Source organism: Myotis nattereri (genome assembly GCF_964212035.1).
Source record: "Myotis nattereri genome assembly, chromosome: 2".
In the NCBI taxonomy this organism is placed as follows: domain Eukaryota; kingdom Metazoa; phylum Chordata; class Mammalia; order Chiroptera; family Vespertilionidae; genus Myotis; species Myotis nattereri.
In genome coordinates, this window is record NC_138076.1 from 9,733,594 (window position 1) to 9,760,361 (window position 26,768).

At 42.2% G+C, this 26,768-nt stretch overlaps 2 protein-coding genes across 2 annotated transcripts in view; both read left to right on the top strand.

The window, feature by feature from the left end:
* Positions 1–26,768, top strand: part of LOC308512628 (coagulation factor XI-like) — a gene marked incomplete at both ends in the record, with an annotated part of 328,656 nt that overhangs the window by 279,615 nt on the left and 22,273 nt on the right.
* Positions 1,226–24,844, top strand: KLKB1 (kallikrein B1). The gene is made up of 15 exons (XM_081083842.1): positions 1,226–1,322; positions 1,942–2,000; positions 5,398–5,560; positions 7,354–7,460; positions 9,678–9,837; positions 10,635–10,744; positions 13,211–13,370; positions 14,180–14,289; positions 14,441–14,603; positions 14,703–14,815; positions 14,979–15,147; positions 17,980–18,155; positions 19,122–19,217; positions 23,628–23,767; positions 24,368–24,844. The coding sequence occupies exons 2-15, from the start codon at positions 1,943–1,945 to the stop codon at positions 24,530–24,532; spliced, it is 1,890 nt and encodes a 629-aa protein (XP_080939968.1). The 5' UTR covers positions 1,226–1,322; position 1,942; the 3' UTR covers positions 24,533–24,844.

Consider the following 26,768-nt stretch of genomic DNA (forward strand, 5'->3'; position numbering starts at 1 on the left):
TCTGATGAACAGAATAAACTGGTGAATATAATAGAATCAGGGACGTAGAAAGGGAGTGGACTGACAATTCTTGGGGAGGAAAGGGGTGTGGGTGTGCAGGAAGAGAGTGGACAAAAATCATACAACTATGGATGAGGACAGTGGGGGGGTAAGGGCGGAGGGTGGGGCGGGAACTGGGAGGAGGGGAGTTATGAGGGGAAAAAAGAGGAACAACTGTAATAATCTGAACAATAAAGATTTAATTTAAAAAGTTGAAATAAGATAGAACTTTCTGAGCAGAAATGGGCTTCTCAGAAACCAATGTTTTTATGCAGTCACGTTATCCTGACAGAGAAGTCCAAAGACTATGCCACGAGTGGTAAAGGTGTTTCCAACCTCCTTTTTTTTAAAAAAATTCACACCCAAGGATATTTATTGATTTTAGAGATTGAGGGAGAGGGAGAAAGAGAGAGAGAGAAACAGAGAAGTGAAAGGGAAACGTTGATCATTTGCCACCTATATGTGCCCTGACCCGAGATCAAACCACAACCCAGGTATGTGACCTAACAGGGATCTGAACCCGCAACCTTTTGGTGTAAGGAGGACACTCCAGCCAACTGAGCCACTTGGGCAGGGCCAGATAACAAATCTTTTCAGCTTTGTGGGCCTTACTGTCTCTGTCGCCACTGCTTCACTGTAGTTGTAGAGTGAAAGCAAGCCTCCATAATATATGATTAAATGTACATGGCTGTGTACCAATAAGACTTTATTTGCAAAAAGAAGTACTGGGCCAGATTTTTTCTGGGAATTGTAGCTTGTCAGCCGTGTTACATCTTATTTTCTGAATTAGGAGGGAGCAGGACCTAGACATCAACCAACTCCCTTCAGTACTTAAATTTCAGTGTTATTAGATTCTTTGCTCGTGGCATAGGTACCATTTGCCAGAAGATCCTTTCAGGTTCAGCTATCCACACCCACCCGTTATTCAGTTGTGCAGCTAGGCAATTACAATGGGAAAAGTCCCGTTAAATGAGATTTAAGCTTCATTTGACCCCAAAGAATGAGGAATGTGACGAACATTTTTCAAAAAGAAAACCTGGGTACGAATTGTATGGCCCCAACATGAAATGGTTAATATATTCAGTAGCTGGACACAGGAATGGCATGTTCATGGACCATGTGGACAGGACAAAATGCTGAAACCGTTGGCAGAAAGCTAAAGTCAATAGCGAAGGCAAGTGAACACGGCCTGCAGAGCCCAGCAGGGAGGCTGCAGACTGGTGGCCCTTCGTCAGAGGCAGGAGACTCTCAGCCCAGAAGCTCCGAAGCAGCTGTGCCTTCAGGTAGAGACTTTCTATTATTCCCATTGCTTCCAAATGAAGCAGGTTTTTAAAAAAATTAAGTCTAGTTTTTATGTTATGAAGAAGCCACTAGTTTGTTTTAATTACTTGCTTATTTTATTTTTTTAATTACTTGCTTATTTTAAAAATGTTGAAGAAACTGATGTTCTTATATGTGGAAATACTTACATGTTAGCTATTTTAAACTCAAAGAATATTGACTGATTTAAAAATTAACAAATGCTCTTGAATATTTTGAGAGCTTTACTTGGGGAATCTGGAACGATATTATTGCCATTATGCACAATAATTTTCTTTCTGCTCAACTCAAGAGGATTCACAACTGTTGAGTTCCCTTCTACCAACTCCCTTTCCATAATTATGAACAACACCGGTGATAAATGAGCAATGAACACAAGTATTCCTCTGGATGTCTCAATTTGCATCTTGTGTCGAGTCCCGGGGCACAAAATGTGTAGGAAACCCATGTTCTCTATATGGTAATTGTGTGCTTTGATTCACCATCCACACATTGAGGAGAAACTCTACGTCACTTAAATGAAGGCTCATGTTCAATAGCCCTCACCTAGCAGAGTCACACATGTGCTGCTTTCTCTTTTAGGATGGTTCCCTCCAGACAAGCAGCTTATTTCATTTGCTTGTTTGCTACAGTCTCCTGTGGTGAGTGGATTATCTACAAGACGTCCAGTTTAGGGTGTGGGAGGGAAGTTAGGAAGGACCGGGCACCACTGGAAAAAGCTACTGAACAGAGAGCTTCAGGGAAGGAGCCAGGCCCTAATAAGTCAGGACATGTCCTTTGAATGCTCAGTATTTCCCAGGCACCTCAGGGCAAGGAGCCCAGGAGTGGGAGTGCCTCTGGGTATGTGTTGGCAGAAACTTCTGTTTGGAAAGGACTTCCTGCAAAGCAGCTCGAAAACAATCAGCCTTCTATCAACATTAGTTAAAATTCAACTCTGTCTGAATGTTCCAGAGTGCCCGGCATTTTAAAGTGCCTGCATCCAATCTGAGTATCCTAATAGGTACACAGTACATACTTTGATTCTTATAGGCAACCTGCAAACCATTTCAAAATTCGAAGTTCCTGATTTAAATTCTATTCAGTAAGCCATCCATTTGAATAGCTCTAGTTTCAACAAACCAGTGGTTTTGACCTTATTTCTCTCTCTCCATTCCATGAAATTTTCAGGGAATTAGGATGAGTATGGACACTGTTTCCCATGAATCCTGGTAGAGCGGTGTTTTGTCTGTGCCGCCCTTAGGGGTGGATTTGGAGTCTATGTTTACTTAGGATGACGACACCACAGTGCTATTTACTTATTTCTCAGATGTATGGCTAAGGCAAACACCTCTTGGGTAAAGGTTGCATTTCTAAAGAGAAATAATTTCTTCAGGAAGAAGCTATGATTTTCTAAACCACAACTCCCCTCCATCTGTCACCTCACTCTTCATTGTTCTTCTGAGCCATAATCATCACCACGTACAAATCCACTGATGCTGAGGATTAGAAGCCACAGATGCCCTGGACCATGGCCACCACAATTTTCTCTTTTTGGAAAAAATTTATATATATATTCATGCTAGGAAAATAAGGGTGCAAGTAAGGAAAAAATGAGAAACTACATATTGTCTATAATCTCATCATTCAGAAATGGCTATTTTTAAAGGTGTTTTGTTGAATCTTTCATTTATTTTTCTACACATGTCTACTTACACATTTAACAAAGATGTTATTAATCATAGATATTTTTATTACTCACATTTCCTATTTATAGCTATCTTCTCATATGAGTTGATATGTCATATTATTTGCAGTTTAGTATTCCCCCATTCATGTTATTTTTGTATGCAGGTTTCTGCACACATATTCAGTTATTTTGGTAGAATAACCTTTTAGAAATAAGGTAGAAAGGTGTGGATCTTTTGGAAGGTTTCATGCTCTACATTGTGAAATTCACTTCCAGAAAGGCTATTCTTACTCTGACTTTCTCCCTAGCACATGGGAGGGATCATTTCGCCACTTAGGCTGGCTGGAATATTCATCAGTTGTTCCTCTCCTGGCACCTCCTCACCTCTCTCATCTCTGGGAGACTGCGGCCTCCCAGTTAGGGTCCATGCGGTTGTGGCTGTGACCCAGGCAGGCCTGACCCGGTAAGTGCACACAGCCTGCTGCCTGAGGAGACCTGCTCAGAGCCACCGCCTGGCAACAACACTATTGTTTGCACTTCTAGAGATAATCCTGATTTTTTTCCCCTTCAAACTGGACTTGAGCTATGGGAGCACAGAGAGGCCTGGGCTCTGACACGGTCTTGCCATTATGTGGAGCAAAGGCGACACTGAAACAGAGCAATCGTCTGCAGACAAATGGTGATATGATAGGGTCAGCTGAGCCCCACGCCCAGGTCTGCCTGAATCCAGTGTGATATAACATAACTTTATGTTATGAGATAACTTGTGTAACATTGTTTTACAGACACTCTAAAATACAATTCATAAAGCCTCTCATCAAGTTGTCATCATCATCATCATCATCATCATCATCATCACCAACTTATGAGGATAAACAAGAACACTCACTAGAACTTTCTTTCTGCTTATCTCCAAAGTTAGTGTATTTCTAGCTGCTTTACCCTCGGCCAACTCACCTGGCAGTTGACAAAGGCTCAGGCCCAGAATGGGGGCTCTCAGCTAACACCAGTCATTGTGTGCACCCTTTCTGAGCATTGAGGTGGGGAAGGTGGTAGCTTAGTAATTATGAATCAACTGAAAACACCAGTCACCTCAGAAGCAGGCCACTCCTGCATATTCCCAGAAGCTCCTGCCTAAAGAGCTCTCTGCTCTTCCTAAATATAAACCTTACCCAAAGGCAAGCCATCTTAGCCACACCTCTGAGAGGGAGAGAAGCAATTTTGTTAGGTTGGGTGTCATAATAGAGCCCAGGGCTAGAATCCTCAGAGGGTTGGACAGTGCAGAGGGAATTTAAACTTGAGTGTCAATGAAATGCATGTGTCTAAGCTGTCCATTCCCTGAAAGACACTACAAAAATAGCCATGGTTAAAGCTGAAGCGTGGCTGCTGCCCTAAGCCATGGACAAGGTTGTTACGGGAATATCCTGTGGTTAGTGGGCAGCTGACCAGCCAGAGGGAACGCACGACTGGGGTTGGAAAGGCTTATTAAGCAGACTTTGAAGTGGGCCTTTCCAGGTAAACCCAAGAGTATAAGAGTAAAGATAACAATAATATGTGGGATGCAGGGCACTTTAGAACTATGAACAATTCCAAACAGCAAACACCTCCAAATATATTTTCAGCTTGGCATATACATGCATTTTCTTAAATTATCTAAAAATAGTGCTTGTAGAAACTGAGCCAGCACTGCCTTGCCCTCATGCCTAAAGTAATAAATGCCCAATAACGGTTAATTCGCTTTATTATACTGAGATGAAGAAGAACATTTAATATTGGACAATAAAAGGGAACAAGACGGGAAGTCAGAAGGGCCGGGTTTATGTCCCGGACACTCATTAGCCTGTGGATCATGGATAAGTCGGTGCTGCCCTGAAACCCGGTTACTTAACTGCTTTCTTAAAAAAAGAAAAAGTCAGATGCACCTGGTCAAGCCTGTCTCCAGCTTCCCTTACAGAACTCTTGTGAGAATCTAGGGGGATGTTTGTTAAGAAAGTGTTTTAAAAAGAGACCATACATCATTATTTTTAAGACATGGTATTTTCGTAGCATGTCAGGCAACAGGGAGAAGCCAAGCTAGGAGTGAGTTTTCTTGGCAATAAGTTAGGTGCAAATTATTATATTATTTAACAAAAAATCACCCCCCATGTTTTTTTCATAAAGAAGTACTCATAAAATGCCTTTGCATCATACCTTGTTCAAATAGTGGCTTTAATATGTTTTATTCTGCCTTTATACTTAAGGTCATGTTGCACAGATCTTTGGGAATTCCATTGGGGAATTAAAAAGCATCAGGACACAGATACATTTCTATTAAAAGCATTATTTGCATTTGTTCCAAATTGATGTGTGTTTTTTCAATGATAATATCACAGGATGCCTACCTCAACTACATGAGAATGTCTTCTTCAGAGGCGGGGATGTGACCGCCATGTACACCCCGAGCGCCCATCACTGCCAGGTCATGTGCACCTTTCACCCCAGGTGTTTGCTATTCAGCTTTCTCCCTGCAAGTTTAACTAACAGCACAGATAAAAGGTAAGAGGTGATATTTTCTTATTGAGGAAGCCAGTCATTTTTCAAAATGGAAGCAATTGTGTGCAAAGTGGTACAGCATCTCACAGGGGTATGTTTCTCAAATAGGGTTCAAGGAATCACCTAGAGTGGATCTTACAAAAGGAATTTCTTAGGCTGAAGCCCAGATTTACTGAACCAAAGTCTCACTGGCCTGGAAATCTGCATTTTAAATAAGTGCTGCATTCACTTAAAGTAGTAGAACCTAGTCATTTTCTATCAAAGGTTTATAAGGAAAATGCTTGTGAATCATCAGGTGAAGCGATTGTTTCAAGAAAGGATTTAATAACAGGTGTACATTTCACCTGCACAAGGACTCATGGTCACAACTGTAGAGAGCACAGTCCTAAGAAAATAGAATGGAAAGCAAGCATTTTGTTGAGAATATAATTGAATAAGATCCAGAACTTGTGACCTTGGGAGGGGCCAAGTCTGAATGGTGCTTATAGTAAGACAGTTGGGTCATCTAGGGTACGTAAGGGGAGTGAATATATATTTTTAACTGGTAATTTGGAAAAGCAAGAGCACTGAAAAAATATGACCTAATAACATTAAAAATGTTAATAGGTCATAAAGTTGCCTAAATACAACCATAGTTTCATTGTATTTTTCTTTAATTTTGATCAATGTCCAGAATGAATGTATCTTCATCATCCCCATTTCTACATTTATAATACTTTTTAAATCTTCACTCTATTTGAATTAAAAAAAAAAGGAATTAGACAATCATCCTTTGATTCTAAGTGTTAAACTTGTACAGAAAAATCCAGATTTGATGTGAGAGGCATTAACTTTTTAAATACTGTAAAAAGTTGAGGTAGGTTCTATAATCCTTCTGAATAATGAAATTACCATTAAGATTGACATTAAAGATGGAAAAAAGTCTTTCATCAGGTGTGGACTAGAAGGAGTTAATAAGTAAGATAAACATCATATGTAGATTCAACTCTCATGACTGACATAATTTCTTTTTTTGTTGTTGTTAATTCTCACCCAAGGTTATTTTTCCTTTGATTTTTTTTAGAGAGTCTGGAAGAGATAGAGAAATACAGGTAGAAATATCGATGTGAGAGAAACACATCGATTGGTTGCCTCCTATACGTGCTCCCACCAGGGCCCGGGTATGCAACCAAGGTACGTGCCCTTGACTAGAATTGAACCCGGGACCCCTTGGTCCACAGGCTTACACTCTATCCACTGAGCCAAACTGGCTAGGGCTATAATTTCTTTTTTGTTTAATTTATTTCAGAGAGAGAAAGAGAGAGGGAGAGAGGGATAGAAACATTAATGATGAGAATCATTGATTGGCTGCCTCCTGCACACCCCCAACTGGGGATCAAACCTGTAACTGGGTTATGTGTCCTCACCTGGAATCCAACTGTGACCTCCTGAGCCACACAGATGAGGAGGAAATAATTTCTTAAGTAAATGAAAGCATACATAAAAATAATTACTAGATAGGAACATAATTCCCCAAAAGTTTAGGACCTCAGGACCAGCTGTTAACTCTTAAATATGATTGACTTTCTTTACTTAAAAATGTGAATGTAAAGGAAAACAAGGCTGAAGTTAGGTATTAACAAATACCATTAAATATTCTTGTATTGCCTCTAAGAATGTTCTTCCCAGCAAGTGTCAGGGAAGCTGCCCTGTTTTTCTTATTGCCGACTCTACTTATTAGTGTACAAAAATGCTAGACATTTCCTCAATGTGTGTTTATTACTCTACTGCCTAAGTGACGCTGCTTTTGAAAACAGGTTTGGTTGCTTCTTGAAAGACAGTGTTACAGGAGCTCTGCCAAGAGTGCCACGGAGAAGTGCAATTTCTGGACATTCCTTAAAGCAATGTGGTCATCGAATAAGTGGTAAGGTGTGGATTCCTCAGCTCAATTTGCATGAATAATGAGTCTCCCTAGGAGTAGCTCTGCTCCAAGTCCATATTCCCGCAGATGTGTGGAAGGGAGCGCTGAGGAAGGTGACAGAGAAGGGCAGTGCTCTGGACGCATCTTCTTGTCTTTAGCCCACACCTGCTCAGCGCGCCTCTATTATTTATGAGGCTAGCACTACAGGGTAAGAGTTGCAGAAAGGAAACACACACCCAGACAGCGGTCTTCCCTTCATTCCGGATTTAAAGAGGACACAGAGGGGGTCACCCCAGTGGTGCTTCCTGGTTCTCGCCCGGGGCGATGTTGTCATTTTTCCAGCGGGCATTTGACAGTGTTTGGAGACGTTTTTCAGTTGTTACAACTTGGGGATGATGCTATCAGCATCCAGTGAGTAGATATCAGAGATACTGCTAAACATTCTACAGGCACAAGGAAGACCTCCAGCAAAGAGACTCTGCCCCAAATATCAACAGTGCCAAGGTTAGGAAACCCTGCTAACCCCTCACCCTGAAGGGCTGGGTTCTGACATTCTTGCTAAAAATAACACTGCTTAGAAGAAACGGGAGGCCAGGAAACTGTAATGCTGATGCTTATTGCTACTAATGTCTTGGGAAACAATTCCCAACCCTATCCTCATAGATTTAATTCAAATGACCTATAACTCTCACATGACCGATCAGAAAACAAAAAAGTACTGAAAAGATTCTCTTAACTGATAGGTTGGCAGAAACTAAAAGTAATCATGTCGGATCCTTCACCTTTGCTGTTCTATGTTTCCTATCTATAGTTAACCTCATAGTTTCAAATTTCAGGTGTTTACAAACTTTCCTCCCCCATTAACATCACTCCCTCAGCACACAACATTTTGTGCCTGCAGTTTGTAAAGTAAGCAGCCCTTAGTTATAAACATGGTGGCCTGACTCAGCCAATAGGAGGAGTACATTTCCTAATTTATAAGCTCACATTTATATCTTAATATAATTCAGTGTAAATTATGCAAGTAAGCATTATTTTTAATTATGGTATCATAGTGAAATTTAAAGAAAATAATATTGTGCCTTTCAATTCTCCTTATTGCCCCCCACCCCCGCCATTAGTCTACTCACAGTTACTTTTGTTTATGTTCCCTTTTAACTCTCCCCAAATAACTTTTAAAAAATTGAAGTGAAAAATGATTCCAGGCAAATGAAGACTCTAAACTCAGGACCAATTTTAGTTTAAAACATTTAGAAGTAGGTTTATAGCTTTAAACTAACCATAAAGAAAAGTTTTGGTCTGGAAGTATCCCATCCCAAGCCTTAGCCTGTTTCTTTTCTCATGTGCAGCAGAATTGATAAGGTATTCTATTTCTACAATCTGCAAACTCCTGTGTGTGTGAAGCACCGTGAATAGTCCACGGTTCTGCCCACCTCAATATATTGTTTTTTTAATCCTTGTGTATTTTCTGTCAGTTCCACCATTAAATCCAGTTTTAGGACTTTTTCAACCTTACCTCTTAGGAGTGGAACAATACATATAATAGATATTTTTTCTTTAAGGAAAAACAGAACCTAACTCATAAATTTGGTTCACTGACTGTAAAAAAAATTATCTATCTTTTGTTTTATATAAGATACATTTTAATTGGAAGGGTGGTTTAATTGGAAGTGGAATTTAAGAAAATTAAAAGCAAGGAGGGAAATGGTTTCACTATGCTTGTAAAGAACTCTCCACATTTTATGATAATGATGTGACATATAGATGTCAATCACAGGGCTTACAGATGCAATTTGCAACCAGACAGGAGTATTTGAAAACCAAGGGATAGGCAAAGAGATAAGAAGCTCCTTCACTCAATGCAAGAGGTCGAGGCTTTCCTGAGGTACTGCCTAGCACACAGTAGCAGGGCCTCACTGCTACTGCCTCATCTCCCACGGCTCATTGACCATTTCAGGGAAGTATTACCTGTCTTGCTGCACACACCTTGCAGTTTTAGAAGGAAAGTAACCCCTCTCTATGCTAGTACTCTAACACATATTGGAATGTGTTTATTTCAAGCAGTTTGATCTTTTAATGATGTCATAAAAATTCTAAATCCCCTAATGAATAGGGCAGTTGCCACAACCAGAATATCACCCTTGAAAACTACACTGTCCAATTTGATGATCTGCTTCTAGAAGGGAAACTGAGTTTGCTCTATGCATCTTATTTGTACAGCTTGCCACAGAGACATTTATGAAGGAATTGATATGAGAGGAGTCAATTTTAATGTGTCTAAAGTTGGAAGTGTTGAAGAGTGCCAAAAAAGGTGCACCAATAACATTCACTGCAAATTTTTCACCTACGCCAAGCAAACATTTCACAATGTGGAGTACCGGTGAGCAAAATTCAGTGTTTGTTCTTTACCAGAGTGATTTTATGATTGAACTAGAGGCCCAGTGCATGAAATTCCTGCACTCGGGGGAGAAGAGGTCCTTCAACCCGGCCTGTGTCCTCTTGCAGTTAGGGAGCCCTCAGGGGATGTCTGACCACTGGCTTAGACTCACTCCCCTGGGGAGCGGGCTGGCAATCGGACACCCTTAGTGATGCCGTGGAGGTGGGAGAGGCTCCCGCCACTGCCGCTGCACTCGCCAGCTGTGAGCCCGGCTCAAGGCTTCTGGCTGAATGGTGCTCCCACTATGGGAGCACACTGACCACCAGGGAGCAGCTTCTGCATTGAGCGTCTGCCCCCTCATGGTCAGTGCATGTCATAGTGACCAGTCGTTCCGCCGTTCAGTTGGTTTGCATATTAGCTTTTTATTATATAGGATTGCATGCTTCTTAACCTTTTTTATTTTCCAACTGAAAACTAAACAGGGTTTTTAGACCTAAGCACTCCTCTTATACACTTACTTTTGGTGTCATTTTTCCCTGAAGAGAGTAATTTTCATTTGGTTCACAGATAGCTGTGTTTGTGGAATTTTCAGTAGAAAATGTCTTATAGAACAAGGTCTCTCACCCCATTCTCACCTTAACCTTTCCTCTGCAGAGGAGGAGGATGTCTATTTCATTAGCAGTCATTGTTTAGATTGTTTTGTTTATTTTTCACAAACCATGGAACATTTCAACATGAAATGGATGGCTGTGTGGACCTAGCAGTGTAGGAAGCAAAGTAATCTATTTCTCCACCTTCAGGAACAGCTGTCTATTAAAGCACAGTTCAACTGGAACACCGACCAGTATAAAGGTGCTGAAAAACGTGGCATCTGGATTCTCCCTGAAGTCCTGTGCACTCTCAGAAATTGGTAATCCCATGGCTACTCTTTCACTAAGTAATTGTAGTAGGCAGAATAAGAGCTCTCCAAATGAATTCACAACCTATGATTATGTGACCTGCTAGGGCAAAAGGGGCTTTGTAGATGTGACTAAGTTCAGGACTTAGACATTGGAAATGAATCTGGATTATTTGGATGGGCACAGTGAAGTGACAAGCTTCCTTATAAGAGAAATAGGGAGGCAGAAGGATCAGTCAAAGAGAGAGAAAGAGAGATTTGAAGATGGAGGAAGGGTCCATGAGCCAAGGAATGCAGTGGCCTCTAAAAGGAAAAGGCTAGGGAAGCCCTGACAACATGCTGATTGTAGCTCTGTAAGACCCATTTCAGACTTCTCCTCTCCAGAACTGTGAGATAATAGATGTGTTGTTCTAAACTACTAAGCTGATAATCATCTGTTACAGCAACAATGGGAGGCTAGTGCAATGATACGTCAGAGAAAGCTAGAGGGTCATTTCTTAGTGGTGTCCATTGTCTATTCAAGTGACTCTAGCATAAGGAATCCATGAAACCCTGTGGTTTCAGATATACAAGTAATTTCAATTTGAATTATTCAGGAAATTGCCATGACATTCTACCTTATTTAGCCTATCATGGTGGAAATGGTAAGTTGTGATTGAAATCAAATCATTGATAGCCAATCCTACAAAGTATCCAGTGACAACTCTGTGCCAAGCCTTGTGGTGGGTGCTGGGCTAGGACCCCTCCATGAAAGATTGGGAAGTCAGCAACAATGCATTTCTCTTCTTATTTGTTCCTTCTCTTCTCCAGCACCACCCTCCCCTCTCCCCTGATGTGTACCAGATCTATTGGTTCAAATGGTACTGATTTTTAATTTTTAATAGAAATATCTTTTTCTGTTTCTTCAAGAGTAATATTTTAATATAGTATATATTTTTCATACTTTTTAGAATTTGATATATAATTTACATAATATAAATTTAACCCTGTTAAGATCTATGATTCAGTGGTTTTCACTGTATTCACAAAATTGTTCCACACTGACCACTATGCAGTCCCAGAACATTTTCATCATCCCCGAAGAAGCACTGAATCCAATAGCAGTCATTCTCCATTCAGGGTGTGACTGAAAATTTAATTGCCACTTCAAAAGAGGATAACCAGGAGGGTAAAGTATCTAGAAGTGCTGGGCAATTTATAAACTGGTTAAAGGAATAAGCTAAAGATATCTCACCTGAAAAAGAGCCAGATGACTGTCTTAATTTTTTCTGTGTTTTGATGATTGCCATTGGGAAAGGGATTAGTTTAATTTGTGTGGTTTTGTAAGAGAGATATAAGTAAATGATATCATGAAGAAAATAAGAAAAGTTTCTAATACTAAGAGTGGTTCAGAAAGAAATGGCGTTTGTCATTAGGTAGTGAGCTCCTTATCAATGTAAATGTCTAAGTAAAACTTAGACAATTTGTTGGGGATACCTTTGAAAGGATGTAATTATAGCATGCATGATCCATAAGTTCTCTCCCAGCTTCGAGAGTCTATTAAAGATTTCAATAGTTGAGGTCTAATTTCCGAGCCTGCCTCTTTGAAGATAATTATGTTATGAAGGGTACTCTCTCCTGATCTAATTTAGTGCATTTAAATTAAATGTTTTTTTCTCTCCAATAATTGCTATCATTGTTATTTAACTTCTATAAGTTTAATAGAATTTATGTGCTATCAAACTGAGTACAATAATATAAACACAAAATGTAATTCAAAATAAGATTAAATAAGAATAATGAAAGTGGATTTTCTTCTGTTCTAATTTCATTGGGCACATGGCATTTTTGTTAGCTAACTGATACTTTTCTTTCTCTTTTTTTAAATGTGTTTTTATTGATTGCAGAGAGGAAGGAAGAGAGAAAGAGAGAGAGAAACATTAATGATGAGAGACAATCATTGATCGGCTGCTTCCTGCACGCCCCCTACTGGAGATTGAACCCACAACCTGGGCATGTGCCCTCATAGAGAATGGAACCTTGACTTCCTGGTTCATGAATTGACATCAACCACTAGACCACACTGGCAGGGGCTGATATTTTTCTTAATCTGTTTTTATTAAAATCTTTGCACAATACTCAAGACAATATAACACAAAACCTCATGTTTCTAAGGCCTGGAATTCAGGGTCAAGGTAATGTAAAGAAAATATGAACCAATGCTGAGTAACCTATATATTTTGAATTGGTTAGAATAGAGCTAGGAGCATAGGTTGAGCTATTTTATTTCTCTGACATAGGAATCTGTCTTATATGAGAGTTAGACCAATTTTCCCTTCTTCCAAATGGCAAACAAGGTTGGGGAGATGTTGACATTTTTTTACTTAAGATGTTCAGTGCTGTGAATAGCCATAATTTCTTTAGTTGTGATGACCAAGTACATGTACATTTAGCGTTGCATCATTTCCTGAGTAGCACCTTCCTTCTGTGAGTTCACAGGCTGCCACATGAATATGTTCCAACATACGGCATTTTCGGGTGTGGACGTTGCCAGAGTCATCACTCCAGATGCTTTTGTCTGTCGAACCATTTGCACCTATCACCCCAACTGCCTCTTCTTCACTTTCTATACCAATGCCTGGAATGTAGAATCGCAAAGGTGAGTTGGAATGTGTAGCGTTTGCTGCTGCCCAGTCATCGCTTTTATTTTATAGTTTGAGTTTTTAAAAGTTTGGTTCATTGCCCTCAGCATGCTGGACACCCAGCACTGAAGTAGATACTTTTCTGCCAGGTGCAAATTAGTTAGGAGATTAGCAGACTTCTGTACCCACCTCCTCTCCCTCATCATACCATGGAGTCCAGGGACCAGCACGGAAAAAGAAGGATGGGATCCCTTTCTTACTGATCTTAGTGTTTTGTATCAGCTTAATGTTTTGTATCACTCACCGGGAGCATATTCTTCAAGCACCTCATTCTAACTCCTCTGTTTCAGAAACCAGAGCCCTGCTTATCCTGACCAAGGTTCTGGTTGGCCTGTTTACCCTCAGATAACCCACCCTTTCTTTGTATACAATAGGATGCTAAGAGAACAGTATCTAGGCCTGACCAGTATGGCTCACTTGGTTGGGCATTGTGCGTCGAGGGCACTAATGATTGCGGGTTCAATTCAGGGCACGTGCTGGGTTGTGGGCTCAATCCCCAGTGGGGGGCGTGCGGGAGGCAGCCAATCGATGTTCTGCTCTCACATCGATGTTTCTCTTTTTTTAAAAATAAAAAAGTATCTAGTTATATAATAGTGTCAGCAGCATAAATCCCCAGAATGTGTTCTTTTGTTCTCTCTTTTTTTCAACCAGTCCTGCAGTCTGAGTTAGTTTGAAGAGACTCTCTTAGAGAATAAAATTGGCAGGGTGCTGTTTTTTTAATTGGGTGTGATTTTCTTTCCCTTGCTTTTTTTTTTTTTTTTAATAGAAATGTGTGTTTACTTAAGACTTCCAAAAGTGGGACACCAAGTTCCCCGACTCCTCAGGAAGACACCGTGTCTGGATATAGCCTTCTAACCTGCAAAAAAACTTTGCCTGGTAATGTTTCAGTCATCTTACATATAATGTGACCGATTTTATTATCTTCAAGTAACAGTGATGAAACAATCCTCAGCGTACCTGAAACTTGTGTAAATGTGGTTTATTGCTTTTTGCATTTTATATCTTCTTATGTTTATATTCACCACAGAGCCCTGCCATTCAAAAATATATGCAGGAGTTGATTTTGGAGGGGAAGAATTGAGTGTGTCCCTCGTTAAAGGAGCCAAGGGTTGCCAGGAGACCTGTACCAAGATGGTGCGCTGTCAGTTTTTCACGTACTCTTTACTCCCAGAAGACTGTCAAGGAGACAAGTTAGTGAGAGTTTATTTTTCCAAGACAGTCGGCAAGACAATGGCATGAAATGTCCCCATCTGTGTGGGCTTACCATTTGTTCTGATCATTTCATGCAGGTGTAAGTGTTCCTTACGGTTATCTTTGGATGGTTCTCCGACTAGAATCACATACGGGATGCAAGCGAGCTCTGGCTATTCTTTGAGGTTGTGCCGAAGTGGGGATAGCTCCGGTGAGTGCACCCATTTTCCCATCGAGCTGTGAAGGGCCGTCTGCATTGTCCCCATAGCGTGCAGAGCCTTACTGTGATGGAAGTCTGTATCTTTCTCTCTGGGCTGAGGAGGACTCCCACTCACCTCTGATTCCAGCCTTTCACTTCAACACCCTCTTTCCAGTGTGCACGACAAAACCCAGTGGACGCATCGTGGGAGGAACCAATTCCTCTTGGGGAGAGTGGCCCTGGCAGGTCAGCCTTCACGTGAAGTTGCCAGCCCAGAGCCACGTGTGTGGCGGGTCCATCATTGGAGACCGGTGGGTCCTCACTGCTGCCCATTGCTTTGATGGGTAAGTTTTGGCTTCTTGTTATCCAGGATCCTATCGTGCTTTTCTGTTTCGAAGAGTCTCTAGTTGATTTCTCAATCATCATGTCAGTTTCCGAATGGAAGATTATTCTTATTTAATAAAAAATATTTTAAAGCAGAGAAGATATTAGAAATGTTGAACAAGCAGTAGGAGCGGAGCACTGACCAGTCTGAACCATGAGACCAAAGTGAGGTGTGTTTGCAGTCTTCTTCAAAGACGGTTTTTTCAGGCCCATGGATTCACAGATGTACTAAATACTATTAATAGTAAGTAGAAAAACAAAAACGCAATAGTTCGTTACCCTATTTTAAGAAATATATTCTGATATGCTATTTCTACATTATCAGGCTAATAGTAGACTTGACAGGATTTTAAAGTTTTAAAACACTTAGACTTTGTTGTTAGAACAGGGCTTGACTCCCAGCTCTTCCAATTAGCAGTGGATGACTGACCTTGGGGAATTGTAATTCTCTCTTACTTTCTTTTTTCTACCTGTAAAATATGAGTGACAATAGTGTCTAACTCATAAGTTACTGAAAGGATTGAGTGACACACTTGAAATGCTTAGTACTATACCTAGAACATAAAGTTACTCAAATATAAGCTCTGAATAAAAAGTGTACAAAGGACAAAGCATGTGAATGAGCAAAAGAGATACTAGTAGCCCTAAAATAAAAGGGCTCCTGATATCTTTCAAAAAGTATGATTGTTTTCATAGAATTCCGCACCCCACCTCTCTTCCCCATTATAAAATTACTGTGAGCCCGGCTGGTGTGGTTCAGTTGGTTGAGCGTTGCCGATGCACCAATCCGTCACTGAATGATTCCTGGTCAGGGCACATGTGGGTTCGACCCCTTGTAGGGGGCATGCAAGAGGTAGCCGATTCATGTTTCTTTCTTTTTGTAAAAAAATATATTTTTATTGATTTCAGAGAGGGAGAGAGAGAGAACCATTAATGAAGACAGAATCATTGATTGGCTACTTCCTGCACGCCTCCTACTGGGGATCAGGTCCACAGCCCCGGGCATGTGCCCTTGCCTGGAATTGAAACCGGGTCCCTTTAGTCCATAGGCCAACACTCTATCCACTGAGTCAAACCAGCTAGGGCCGATTGATGTTTTTTATGGATGTTTCTATCTCTTTCCCTCTTACTCTCTCTCTCTCTCTCTCTCTAATCAATAAAAACATATTCAAAAAAATTTTTAAAAAAGTTACTGTGATCCAGGGTTCAGGATACTGCTGCTGAAATATAACAGGCAGAGGCAACATTGAACAGAGCCAAGCTCCCCCAGCCCCCACAGCAGCATGAGTCTCAGGTAGGGCTCTACTCCCAGGGCGTTGCTAGGGGAAGGCTGCTGGCCTGGCTGGAAAGATTCTGTAAACAGAAGTAGTTGTTCCCCTTTTTACTAAATTAACCCAATTTGGGACCAAGAATTTTCATCCCTTTTTTTTTCCCAGTTTTATTGAGACATAATTGACAAGTCACACTGTGTAAATTTAAGGTGTACAGTATCATGATTTATATATATAACACATTATCACCTCACATAGTTACAATTTTTTGTGAGTGAGGAGACCTTTTAAGATTTATTCTTAGTAATTTTCAAGTATATAATACAGCGCTGTTAACCAATACAGTATAGTCATCTTGCTGTACATTACATTCCCAGATTTTATTTGTCCTATAACTGAAAGTTTGTACCCTTTGACCTACCCCTCCCTTCACCCCTCAGGCAACCACCAATCTGCTCTGTCTCTCTGAGTTAAGGATTTTAGATTCCACATATAAGTGCGATCACACAGTATTTGTCTTTCTCTGTATGATTTATATCACTTAGTGTGATGCCCTCAAGTTTCAGCCATGTGGTTGCAAATGGCAGGATACCCTTCTTTTTAAAGGCTGAATAATTCGTTGTATACACCCCATGTTCTTTATCCACTCACCTGTGGATGGACACTTAGGTTGTTGCCATGTCTTGGCTGTTGAAAATAATGCTGCAGTGCACACAGAGGGGCAGATGTCTCTGAGAGACGGCGATTTTGTTTCCTTCTGATACGTACCCAGAAGTGGGATTGCTGGGCCACACGGTTCCATTTCTATTTTCTTGTGGAACCTCAGAGTGTTTTTCAAAGTGGCTGCACCAGTTTATGCTAAGAATTTTCATTCTTGAAGGCTCAGTGTTGTGTCTATTTATAAGAGCCAGAGTTTTTGTGCATGTCTTGCACCCTCATAATAAAAATTTCCATATCTTTACACAAAATAAGACTGCTTTAATAATTTTAGGTTTACTTTGTATATGTTCAGATTTAAAGAATTGATTTAAACGTTCATACTTCCCAAAATAAAATAGGTAGATTGTGAGTGGCACTGAAGTCCTGCTTCATTTGCCCTCTTACAGGGGCTTGTGAAACTCAGCCTGACTCCCCGGCAGCTCTGAGTGTCCCTGAGCCGTTGCTCTCAGGACTGTGAGCTGACCAGGGCTTTCCATGATCAACTCCTGTCGTGTCTCCCGACCAGTTTCTCCCAGAATGGGACAGTAACTTTCACTCACGCCAACATGAAATCATTACAGAAATGTGTGCTTTCAGTGTTATTATCTAAATCTTCAAAGATCCAGGGTTGCTTTGTGGGCCATGATAAATCGCCAGGGGCGGGGGTTGGGGGGTGGGTAAGTAGAAACACGTCACATGTAGCATTCTCTTCCTAGTTTTTTGTTTTGTTTTGTTTCTGTTAAAGGTAAAGGGAAGGAAAAAAGACCAGTAGCCAATACCAACCTTTCTAGTTTCAAACAGATGTTTATTTTTCTCCCCTAGGCTCACCTTTGCGGATATTTGGCGCATTTATGGAGGCATTTTAGATTTGAAAGAGATTACATATGAAACACCTTTCTCACAGATAAAAGAGATTATTGTTCACCACAATTATAGCATCTCAGAAAATACTAATGATATTGCCTTGATAAAGCTCGAGGCTCCTTTGAATTATACTGGTACGTAGTGCACTCAAGGAGACATCCAGTTGAATGGCATTGGTTTACGTTTTCACATCGATTTGAGTGAGAGGGCAGAATCTCCAGAGACTATCTTCATTTTCTGGTTGGTGGAGTTGGGGAAAAGGTGAAGCTTGCCAGGGCAGATAAGACCCGTGGCTTGACATAAAAGTCTCCTCTATGTAGGAGCAAGAAATGTTCATTAGTTCCCACAGGTAGGGATACAACTGCTCAGACATTATGGAAATAATAGACATAGAAGTGTCTTTGCCATCTGGGAAGCATGGCTTCCTTTGATGAGGGGAGAAGAATTAGCATTGCTCTGGGCTGAGGCTTATTGAGTCTGTGGGGGCAAGCGGGGAATTAATAACTTTCCAGGTGTATCTTGAGCAGAGGAGAAACTGCTGGAGGAGGCAGCTCTGGGAAGTCAGTCCACGGTTGTGGGAGGAGCTGCCTTTCAGGTACAAGCAGTGCCGCACAGTTGCTGAAGGTGTGCTGTGTCCATGAACAATTCCGCGACCTTGAGCAAGTTGCTTTTACTTCTTAGCACGTCAGTTTTCTCATTTATGAAATGGGCATGATAGTTACCCCATGGTACTGTTAGAATAATGAAGTCAGCTCATAAGTTAAAGCATTTAACTTGGTGCCTGAAACAGTGTTAGACACTCTATTCCCATTAAAAGTATCATACACAGAATAAGAGGCAGAACTTCTAAAAGCTTTTGACTGTAAATTTGAATTCTGAGGTTCTTCATTTAATACAGAAAATTTAATAAGGAAAATGTCCTGTGAAAATGACTTTGATGGTGAGAAATTTTCTTGAATCATTGACCTTAGAAATTGAGCAGGACGAAAAAGGGTTATTCTTCTTAGTGCTACTCCATAGTAAGAGAATATGGGGGAAAGAGTGTACTTTTAAAGTATCTATAACTTTAACTAAACCCTAATTTTAAAATTACTTTTCAGAATTCCAAAAGCCAATATGCCTCCCTGCCAAACATGATACAAATACAATTTATACCAACTGTTGGATAACAGGATGGGGCTACACAAAGGAACGAGGTACCGTGTGACATTTTAAATATTGTTCCTAAAGCAAGTCTCATATGTTAAAGCACAGGGCATGTATCAGTTCCATCTGCCCCTAAAATTATATCCAAACTCGTGGTCTTTCCAATTGATTGATTCTCAAGTATTTGTTCAGGGGCTCTTGAGAAGATGTATTTTTGCCTGGACCTGGAAGAATTAATCAGATAAATTTTTGAGCACCTTACTCTATAACAGCGGTTCTCAACCTGTGGGTCGCGACCTTTTTGGGGATTGAATGACCCTTTCACAGGGGTCGTCTAAGACCATCGGAAAACACATATATAATTACACTAGAGGCCCGGTGCACAAAAATTTGTGCACTCGTGGCCGGGGGGGGGTTGGTCCCTCAGCCCGGCCTGTGCCCTCTTACAGTCTGGGACCCCTTGGGAGATAACAACCTGCTGGCTTAGGCCTGCTCCCGGGTGGCAGAGAGCAGGCCCAATCCCTAGGTGCAGCCCCTGGTCGGGCTCAGAGCAGGGCTGATTGGGGAGTTGGGGCACCGCCCCCTGTCATGCACAGAGCAGGGCAGATGGGGAGGTTGCGATGCCACCCTCAGTCCTGCTCAGGGTAGGGCCGATTGGGGGGTCGGGGCACTGCCCCCTGTCACACTCAAGGCAGGGTCGATGGGGAGGTTGCGGCGCCACCCCCTGTCATGCACAGAGCAGGGCCCATTAGGGGGGTTGGGGCTCTGTACCCTGTCATGCACAGAGCAGGGCCGATCAGGGGGTGGAGGAGCTCCCCCCTGTCACTCACAGAGTAGGGCCAATAGGGCACCACCCCCTGTCACACACAGACCAGGGCGGATCAGGGGGTTGGGACGCTGCACCCTGTCACACTCAGGGCAGGGCCGATGGGGAGGTTATGGCTCTACCCCGTCACACACAGAGCAGGGCCTGGGGTGGGGGGGGGTTGGGGCACTGCACCCTGTCACACACAGAGCTGCAGGGCGATCAAGGGGTTGGGGAGCTCACCCCTATCAGGCACAGAGCAGAGCTGATCAGGGGATTCGGGTGCCTTCCCCTGTCAGGAACAGAGCAGGGCAGATAAGGAGGTTGTGGCCCCGCCCCCTGTCACACACAGAGCCGCACGGTGATCAGGGGGTTTGGGCGCTGCCCCCTGTCATGCTGATCCTGGTGCCGGGAGGCCTCGTGGCTCCACTGATCCCGGTGCTGGGAGGCATATTACCCTTTTACTATATAGGATAGAGGCCTGGTGCATGGGTGGGGGCTGGCTGGTTTGCCCTGAAGGGTGTCCTGGATCAGGGTGGGGGTCCCCACTGCGGTGCCTGGCCAGCCTGGATGAGGGGATGATGGCTGTTTGCAGCTGGTCACACCCCCTTCAGGGTGGGGGTCCCCACTGGGGTGCCTGGCCAGTCTGGGTGAGGGGCTGAGGGCTGTTTTCAGGCTGGCAGGTGACTGAAGCTCCCAACCGCTCCTTTTTTTCTTTTTTTTTTTAATTCTGGGCCAGCTTTAGCTCTGAGGCTTGGCTCCAGCTCTCATGGCTCGGCTGCTGAAAGCAGGTATCTGGTTTGTTTGAGTTCTATAATCGAAACACTGTTTCAACTCCAGCTCTGAGATCCTGGCTGGCTGAAAGCAGGTTTCTGGGGTTTTGTTTAGCTTCTATATTTGTAACAATGTTTCAAACTGCAAGCTCAGAGGCCAGCAAGGCAGGCGGGGAAAGTTGGAGTCCTCCGTCACTGAAGCAAGCAAGCCTCATGTTCGCTTCAAGCTGCCTGGCTGCCGGCTGCCATCTTGGCTGGCAGTTAATTTGCATATTTCCCTGATTAGCCAATGGGTAGGGTAGCAGAGGTACGGCTAATTACCATGTTTCTCTTTTATTAGATAGGATATTGTTTTTGTGATTAATCCCTATGCTTTAATTATGTTCAATTTGTAACAATGAAAATACATCCTGCATATCAGATATTTATATTAAGATTCATAACAGTAGCAAAATTACAGTTATGAAGTAGCACCGAAAATAATTTTATGGTTGGGGGTCACCACAGCATGAGGAACTGTATTAAAGGGTCGCGGCATTAGGAAGGTTGAGAACCACTGCTCTATAATGAAGATCATTTGTTTGACTTCACATAAAGGATTGGTCCCACAAAGGACTAACAATCCTACTGAAGCCCATCCTGTTAGTAGTATTAATAATGTTCCTATCTCCCAATGACACTGTTTCCTCTTGATATTCATGACCAGGAATCTAGGCAGGCACACCATTTCTCTGAATGGCAGGCTTTTAATCTATTTTTTTATGCATCTATCCTGCAATCTTGATAAAGCCTATGGACCACTTCCAGAATGATGTTTTTAAATGCTTAGATAAAAACATATAGGATTACAAAAGCAACCAATGAAATTGCAAGACAGTTATCAAAAGTACTTTTTAAAAGATGTAACATAGTCACACATGTGTTTCTTTATTAATATATTAAATAGCGAGTTGTTCTAATAACTACCACAATTTGAAATTGTGATGAGCACAAATGATCATTTCAGTTATCTGTTGCAAGTGCAATGTGACTGGAACATTTTTGCGATTTGGAGTGATGGGAAAGGCAGAGGTACGGCTAATACTCCTGAGAGAGTTGCCTACACTCATAATTGAAGGGAGTGTTAGACTTCAGTTAGAGGTTGGTGGAAAGAAGAATGTATTTTCCCCCTATCCAAGTTTATGGACAATGTGAATTCTTTCTATGGTTCCTAGGTTAAGAACACCTGCTTATGAATACTTGGGGCATTTCAATTGCTCTTGAAAATTTCAGGAAACCAGTCATTCTTTCCTTCCAAAATGATGTTCGTGATAGATGTAATAAGTAACACTATATATAATCACTTTTTGCAAAAAGAGGTAGTTTGCTAAGCTCTCTCAATCTTTCCTAATTTAGTCCTTCATTCAACTAATTCAAATTTTTCAGATTTTTGACTAGTCAAGATAGGAAGATTTAAAAGTAACTTTAACTGGACACTGGTAGAAAATATCCTATCTAATAAAGAGGGGATATACAAATTGACTGCCATGCAATCACAAAGATGGTGGTGCCCACAGTGGAGGCTGGGTTTCTGTAACACAAGATGGCTGCACCCACAGCAGAGGTCGAGTTCCTATAACGAGTCTTAATGACCAATCAGCAGGAACTGGGAGGCTGCGAGGTGCTGAGCCAGGGCAGTGGACTTGAGGCTGTGCCCCCTGCCCAGGGGGGCTTGACAGGGGACCTCATGGCTCGCCCCCAACCCCTGGGGGACCTCAGGCTGCTCCCTCCACCCAGCGGGGCTTGACGAGGGCCCTGAGGCTGTGCCCCTCACCCAGCGGGGCTTGAAGGGGGACCTGAGGCTGCGCCTCCCACCTGGTGGGGCTTGATGGGGGACCTCAAGATGTGCCAACACCTCCCCCGGCCCAGACTGGGGGTTCTCAGGCCATGCCCCCCGCCCTGGTGCTGGGCCGGGGGACCTCAGACTGCACCGCCCGCCCTGGCGTAGGGCTGAGGGACCTCAGGCCATGCCCCTCACCCCAGCAACAGGCTGGGAGACCTGAGTGTGTGCTGGGGGACCTGCGGTTGCACCTCCCACCCAGCAGGGCTTGACAAGAGTGGGACCAGCCAGGAATGGATCTCACCCAATGGGGGTGGGGCCAGCTGGGTCTGGGTCTCATGTGATTTTGAAGTGCCAAGGGTGGGCAGGGACTTGACTTGACTTTGGTTCCCATGGCATGCCCCAGACTCTGACAGGAGGAAGATTTTCATATACATTTTATTAATTTTCTTTCATCTCTGACACTTTTATTATAGAGAAGGGTCAAATAGCAATATTAAAATATTTCCTCTAATTAATCCCCTTTTAGTGGGCACGAACTTTGGGCACTGGGCCACGAGTTTGTAAATAAACTGTTCTTCATGGAAAATGCTGACTTGCTTTTACTTGAAGAACAAAATGCTCCTCTATTGCCAGAGATTTGGTTTATTTTTTTAGTTATATATTTAAAGATTATCATTTTTAATATATAAAACAAAACTACAAGGTAAGAGCTTCAGTGTTTTGGATTGTAGGCAAGAGGAGGGAATTTCTGAGAAACTTCTATTGGATGAGAGAATGGCAGAGAATATGGAAGCAAAATCTCTGGTTAGTCTTGCATCTGGAGTTGTTCTAACACAGCATCAGAGGCCAATAAAGGGTACAGTCCCCCTTCTCTTTCTGTGTTTGTGTGTGTGTGTGTGTGTGTGCTATAACTCTCCCTTCTCACCCTTAGTATGTCTATCCAAAGGAATGGCCTTAATGCAAAGTTCATCATTCTGATTGATTTGCTTTAAGACTTCATTCTTATTTTCACATTTATTGTATTTCCTCCTTCTGAAGTTATATATTGGTTACTTCATAGGTGAAGTCCAAAAGATCCTTCAAAAGGCAAATATTCCTTTGGTTACAAATGAAGAATGCCAGAAAAGATATAGAGATTATGCAATAACCAAACAGATGATCTGTGCTGGCTATAAAGAAGGGGGAAAAGATGCTTGTAAGGTAATGTCTTCTGTTATAATAATTATGCAAACTTGAGAAAATCCATTTCAAAATATATTTTCTAATAGAATATGTCATTATTGTTTTTTAAATCAGAGTTAAATGATCTTATAATTCATACATAACCTCTAAAATTATATATATATATATATATACACATATATATATATATAATTTATATAACATATGTTACAATCTGTGCAGGAATATGCTATATTTAAAGGAGAAAAATTGTATGTACAATAATTGTACTAAAATGTAAGAATATTAAGCTTATTTTTTAAAATGTTTTTATTGCTTTCAGAAAGAGGAAGGGAGAGGGAGAGAGGGATAGAAGCATCAATGATGAGAGATAATCACTGATTGCCTGAATATTAGGCTTATTTGACAGTGGAATGAAGATGTCAACATTTCTTCATTGGAAATACATTATTGAATTGCATAATTTTCACCACATTCAACAGCTAATGAGCCATATGAGATGCCTGAAAATCTATAAGAAATCAGACTTGTGTGGTGTGTGTGGTATGACTACAGAATATTAAAGGCACGTCTGTCATAACCTTCTCTCATTTTCTTTTTCTTCTCACTGTGACACAGGGAGATTCAGGTGGCCCTTTAGTTTGTAAACACCACGGAATATGGCAGTTGGTGGGCATCACCAGTTGGGGTGAAGGCTGTGGCCGCAGGGAACAACCAGGTGTCTACACCAAAGTTGCTGAGTACGTGGACTGGATTTTAGAAAAAACACAGGGAAGTAAGTGATGGACAGTCTCTGATGAAGTCACCGGCGTGAGGAAGCTCCTCAGAGGTGGGGAGGAGCCCAGTCTGAAGTGTAAGTTTTGCAACGTGGGTTTCAAACACTGAGCCTTGGGGCGCTGATCTGCAGAACCGTGAGAGTGGTATCTACCTCGCGTCCCTGCCATGGGGATAAAAAGTGACACAGCATACAACGGGGCTAAGGCTGATGGCTCACAGAGGCATGGTTCCAGTATTTGCTAATCCCACGAAAAATGGAGATAACACCTGAATGTCTCCACAATTGTTCGGTGTGAAATAAAATGGTGAAAGAGTGTGATTAAAGAGTGTTTTTTCTCCGATTGTGAAACAGAACCAAAGAAAACAGTTCAGAATCTAGCACAATACACGGTGCCATTCTAATATCCCTGCTTGTCTGGAACTCAGTATATCTCAGAGATAACAATTTTATGTGCATCACCCACGGGGTCATTAACCCTACCACTTCCCCCCTTACTGGGGGTGAAGTGCCAGTAAGCTTGGGGTTTCCTGGACAAGTGCAAGGGAAGAAACCTGTGTAACATCCGTTTTTCTAAGAAAGAGGTGAGATATTTGAACTTGGGAGAATGGTGGTGCATCTCTTTGTTTTGACCTCTTGCTTTGATGACCCTGGCGTGGACACAGGCTCCAGGTTGGCTGTGCCAGGCGACCTGTGGGGCTGGAGGTGTCTGGTTGCAGCTCCTGCCCTGGGCTCATCACACTGCCTTTGTGGAGGACAAGAAATCTGCTTGACTGCAGGTTCAGTGGACATTGGGATTCATGATAGCAATTTGGAAGTATTATTAGGTACAAAAATTCTCATAGAGCTCATGGTAGTAGCAAGTAGCCCTGGAATGGATGATGTAAATCTATGTAATGTGTCCAGCCAGCATGGCTCAGTGGTTGAGTGTCCACCTATGAACCAGGAGGTCACAGTTTGATTCCCAGTCAGGGCACATGCCCGGGTTGGAGACTCTATCCCCAGTGTGGGGCATTCAAGAGGCAGCCAAGCAATGATTCTCTCTCATCATTGATGTTTCTATCTCTTTCTCCCTCTCTCTTCCTGTCTTGGAAATGTAACACAAATTTCCAAGTTGCCCGTGATGACCATATTGATACCAGGTGTGCTACATTAAGCTGACGTATGTTCACACATAAGTGACGATTTATAAAATATTGTGTAGGTTAAGTGGAAAAATAGAAAAGTTGCTAAGAGAGATGGAGTTTTTCCCTCCACACTCAGAGACTCTCAGTGGTAGGAAGGGCTAAAGATGGGGGGTGGGTGCTGAAAAACACCCACGAGGTCTGGGTTCTTCACAAACCACACAATAGGCCACTGAAGAGTTAAATTTCCTCTGGAGGGAAAAATATACAGATTTCATCAAATCTGGCTGGGTTCAGGAAATGAGTACAAATAAACACAACCTCATCTTTTACTTGGGTATGTAATAAAGATATTGGTCTCTGTTCTGTGTGGATGCTGCTTTATGTTGAAACAGGAGAAAAACGGTTGGCAATAAAATCTTTTATCTGCGGCCCTTTGGTATTGATAATCCTATGGGGGCCTTTGGACAGTGCTGGCAGGGTCACCGCTGGCCTTTGTAGGTCAGGGCAGGACCTTGTTTGGGCAGAATTGAGAGGAGAGTTTTGAAATGTGACCTCCCCTGGGGTAAGAAGGATGGATTTAATGTTGCCAGTGGAAGCCATTAGTACTGGACCGATCTCTTTATTACTAACAACACCTTCATGTACAGGGGTGAACAGAGGAGCCCTTCCCACAGTCAGAGCCTTTGGGACTGAGAAGTGGGTAAGAGGCTAAGAAGGTGAGAGACTGCCATGGCTTCCACTCTCACGAGGGAGACTGAGCACAGAGAAGGAATAGGCCACGGGCAGTGCTGCAGTCTTTTTGCAGCAAGGGTTCAGGAATCTGGAGAAAGGGCTGTGACATAAATGGATATACTAGACAAGAAATACAAATTTAGAAGGCATAGGGGGTGGGGAGGCCAGACACATTCCTACTCTCTAGTGGAGTGGTTTTCCAAATATCTGGACCCATGGCTTTTTATTTACACATTTTGCCCTTTAGCAAAGCAAACACGCATATCAAAGGTAAGGCTTGGTAAACAGTAAAAGATTATCAGGTTAGGGGATTGCCTAGAGCTATTCATTGTCTTGACAGAACAATCGGTGCATAGTCTTTAGTTCTTGCGAAAAGCCCATGGTC

Coding starts and splice junctions, on each gene's coding strand:
- KLKB1 (XM_081083842.1), top strand. CDS start 1,943: ATGGTTCCCTCCAGACAAGCAGCTTATTTCATTTGCTTGTTTGCTACA. Junction 15,148..17,979: donor GCTGCCCATTGCTTTGATGG/GTAAGTTTTGGC, acceptor TTTCTCCCCTAG/GCTCACCTTTGCGGATATTT. Junction 23,768..24,367: donor GGGGAAAAGATGCTTGTAAG/GTAATGTCTTCT, acceptor ACTGTGACACAG/GGAGATTCAGGTGGCCCTTT.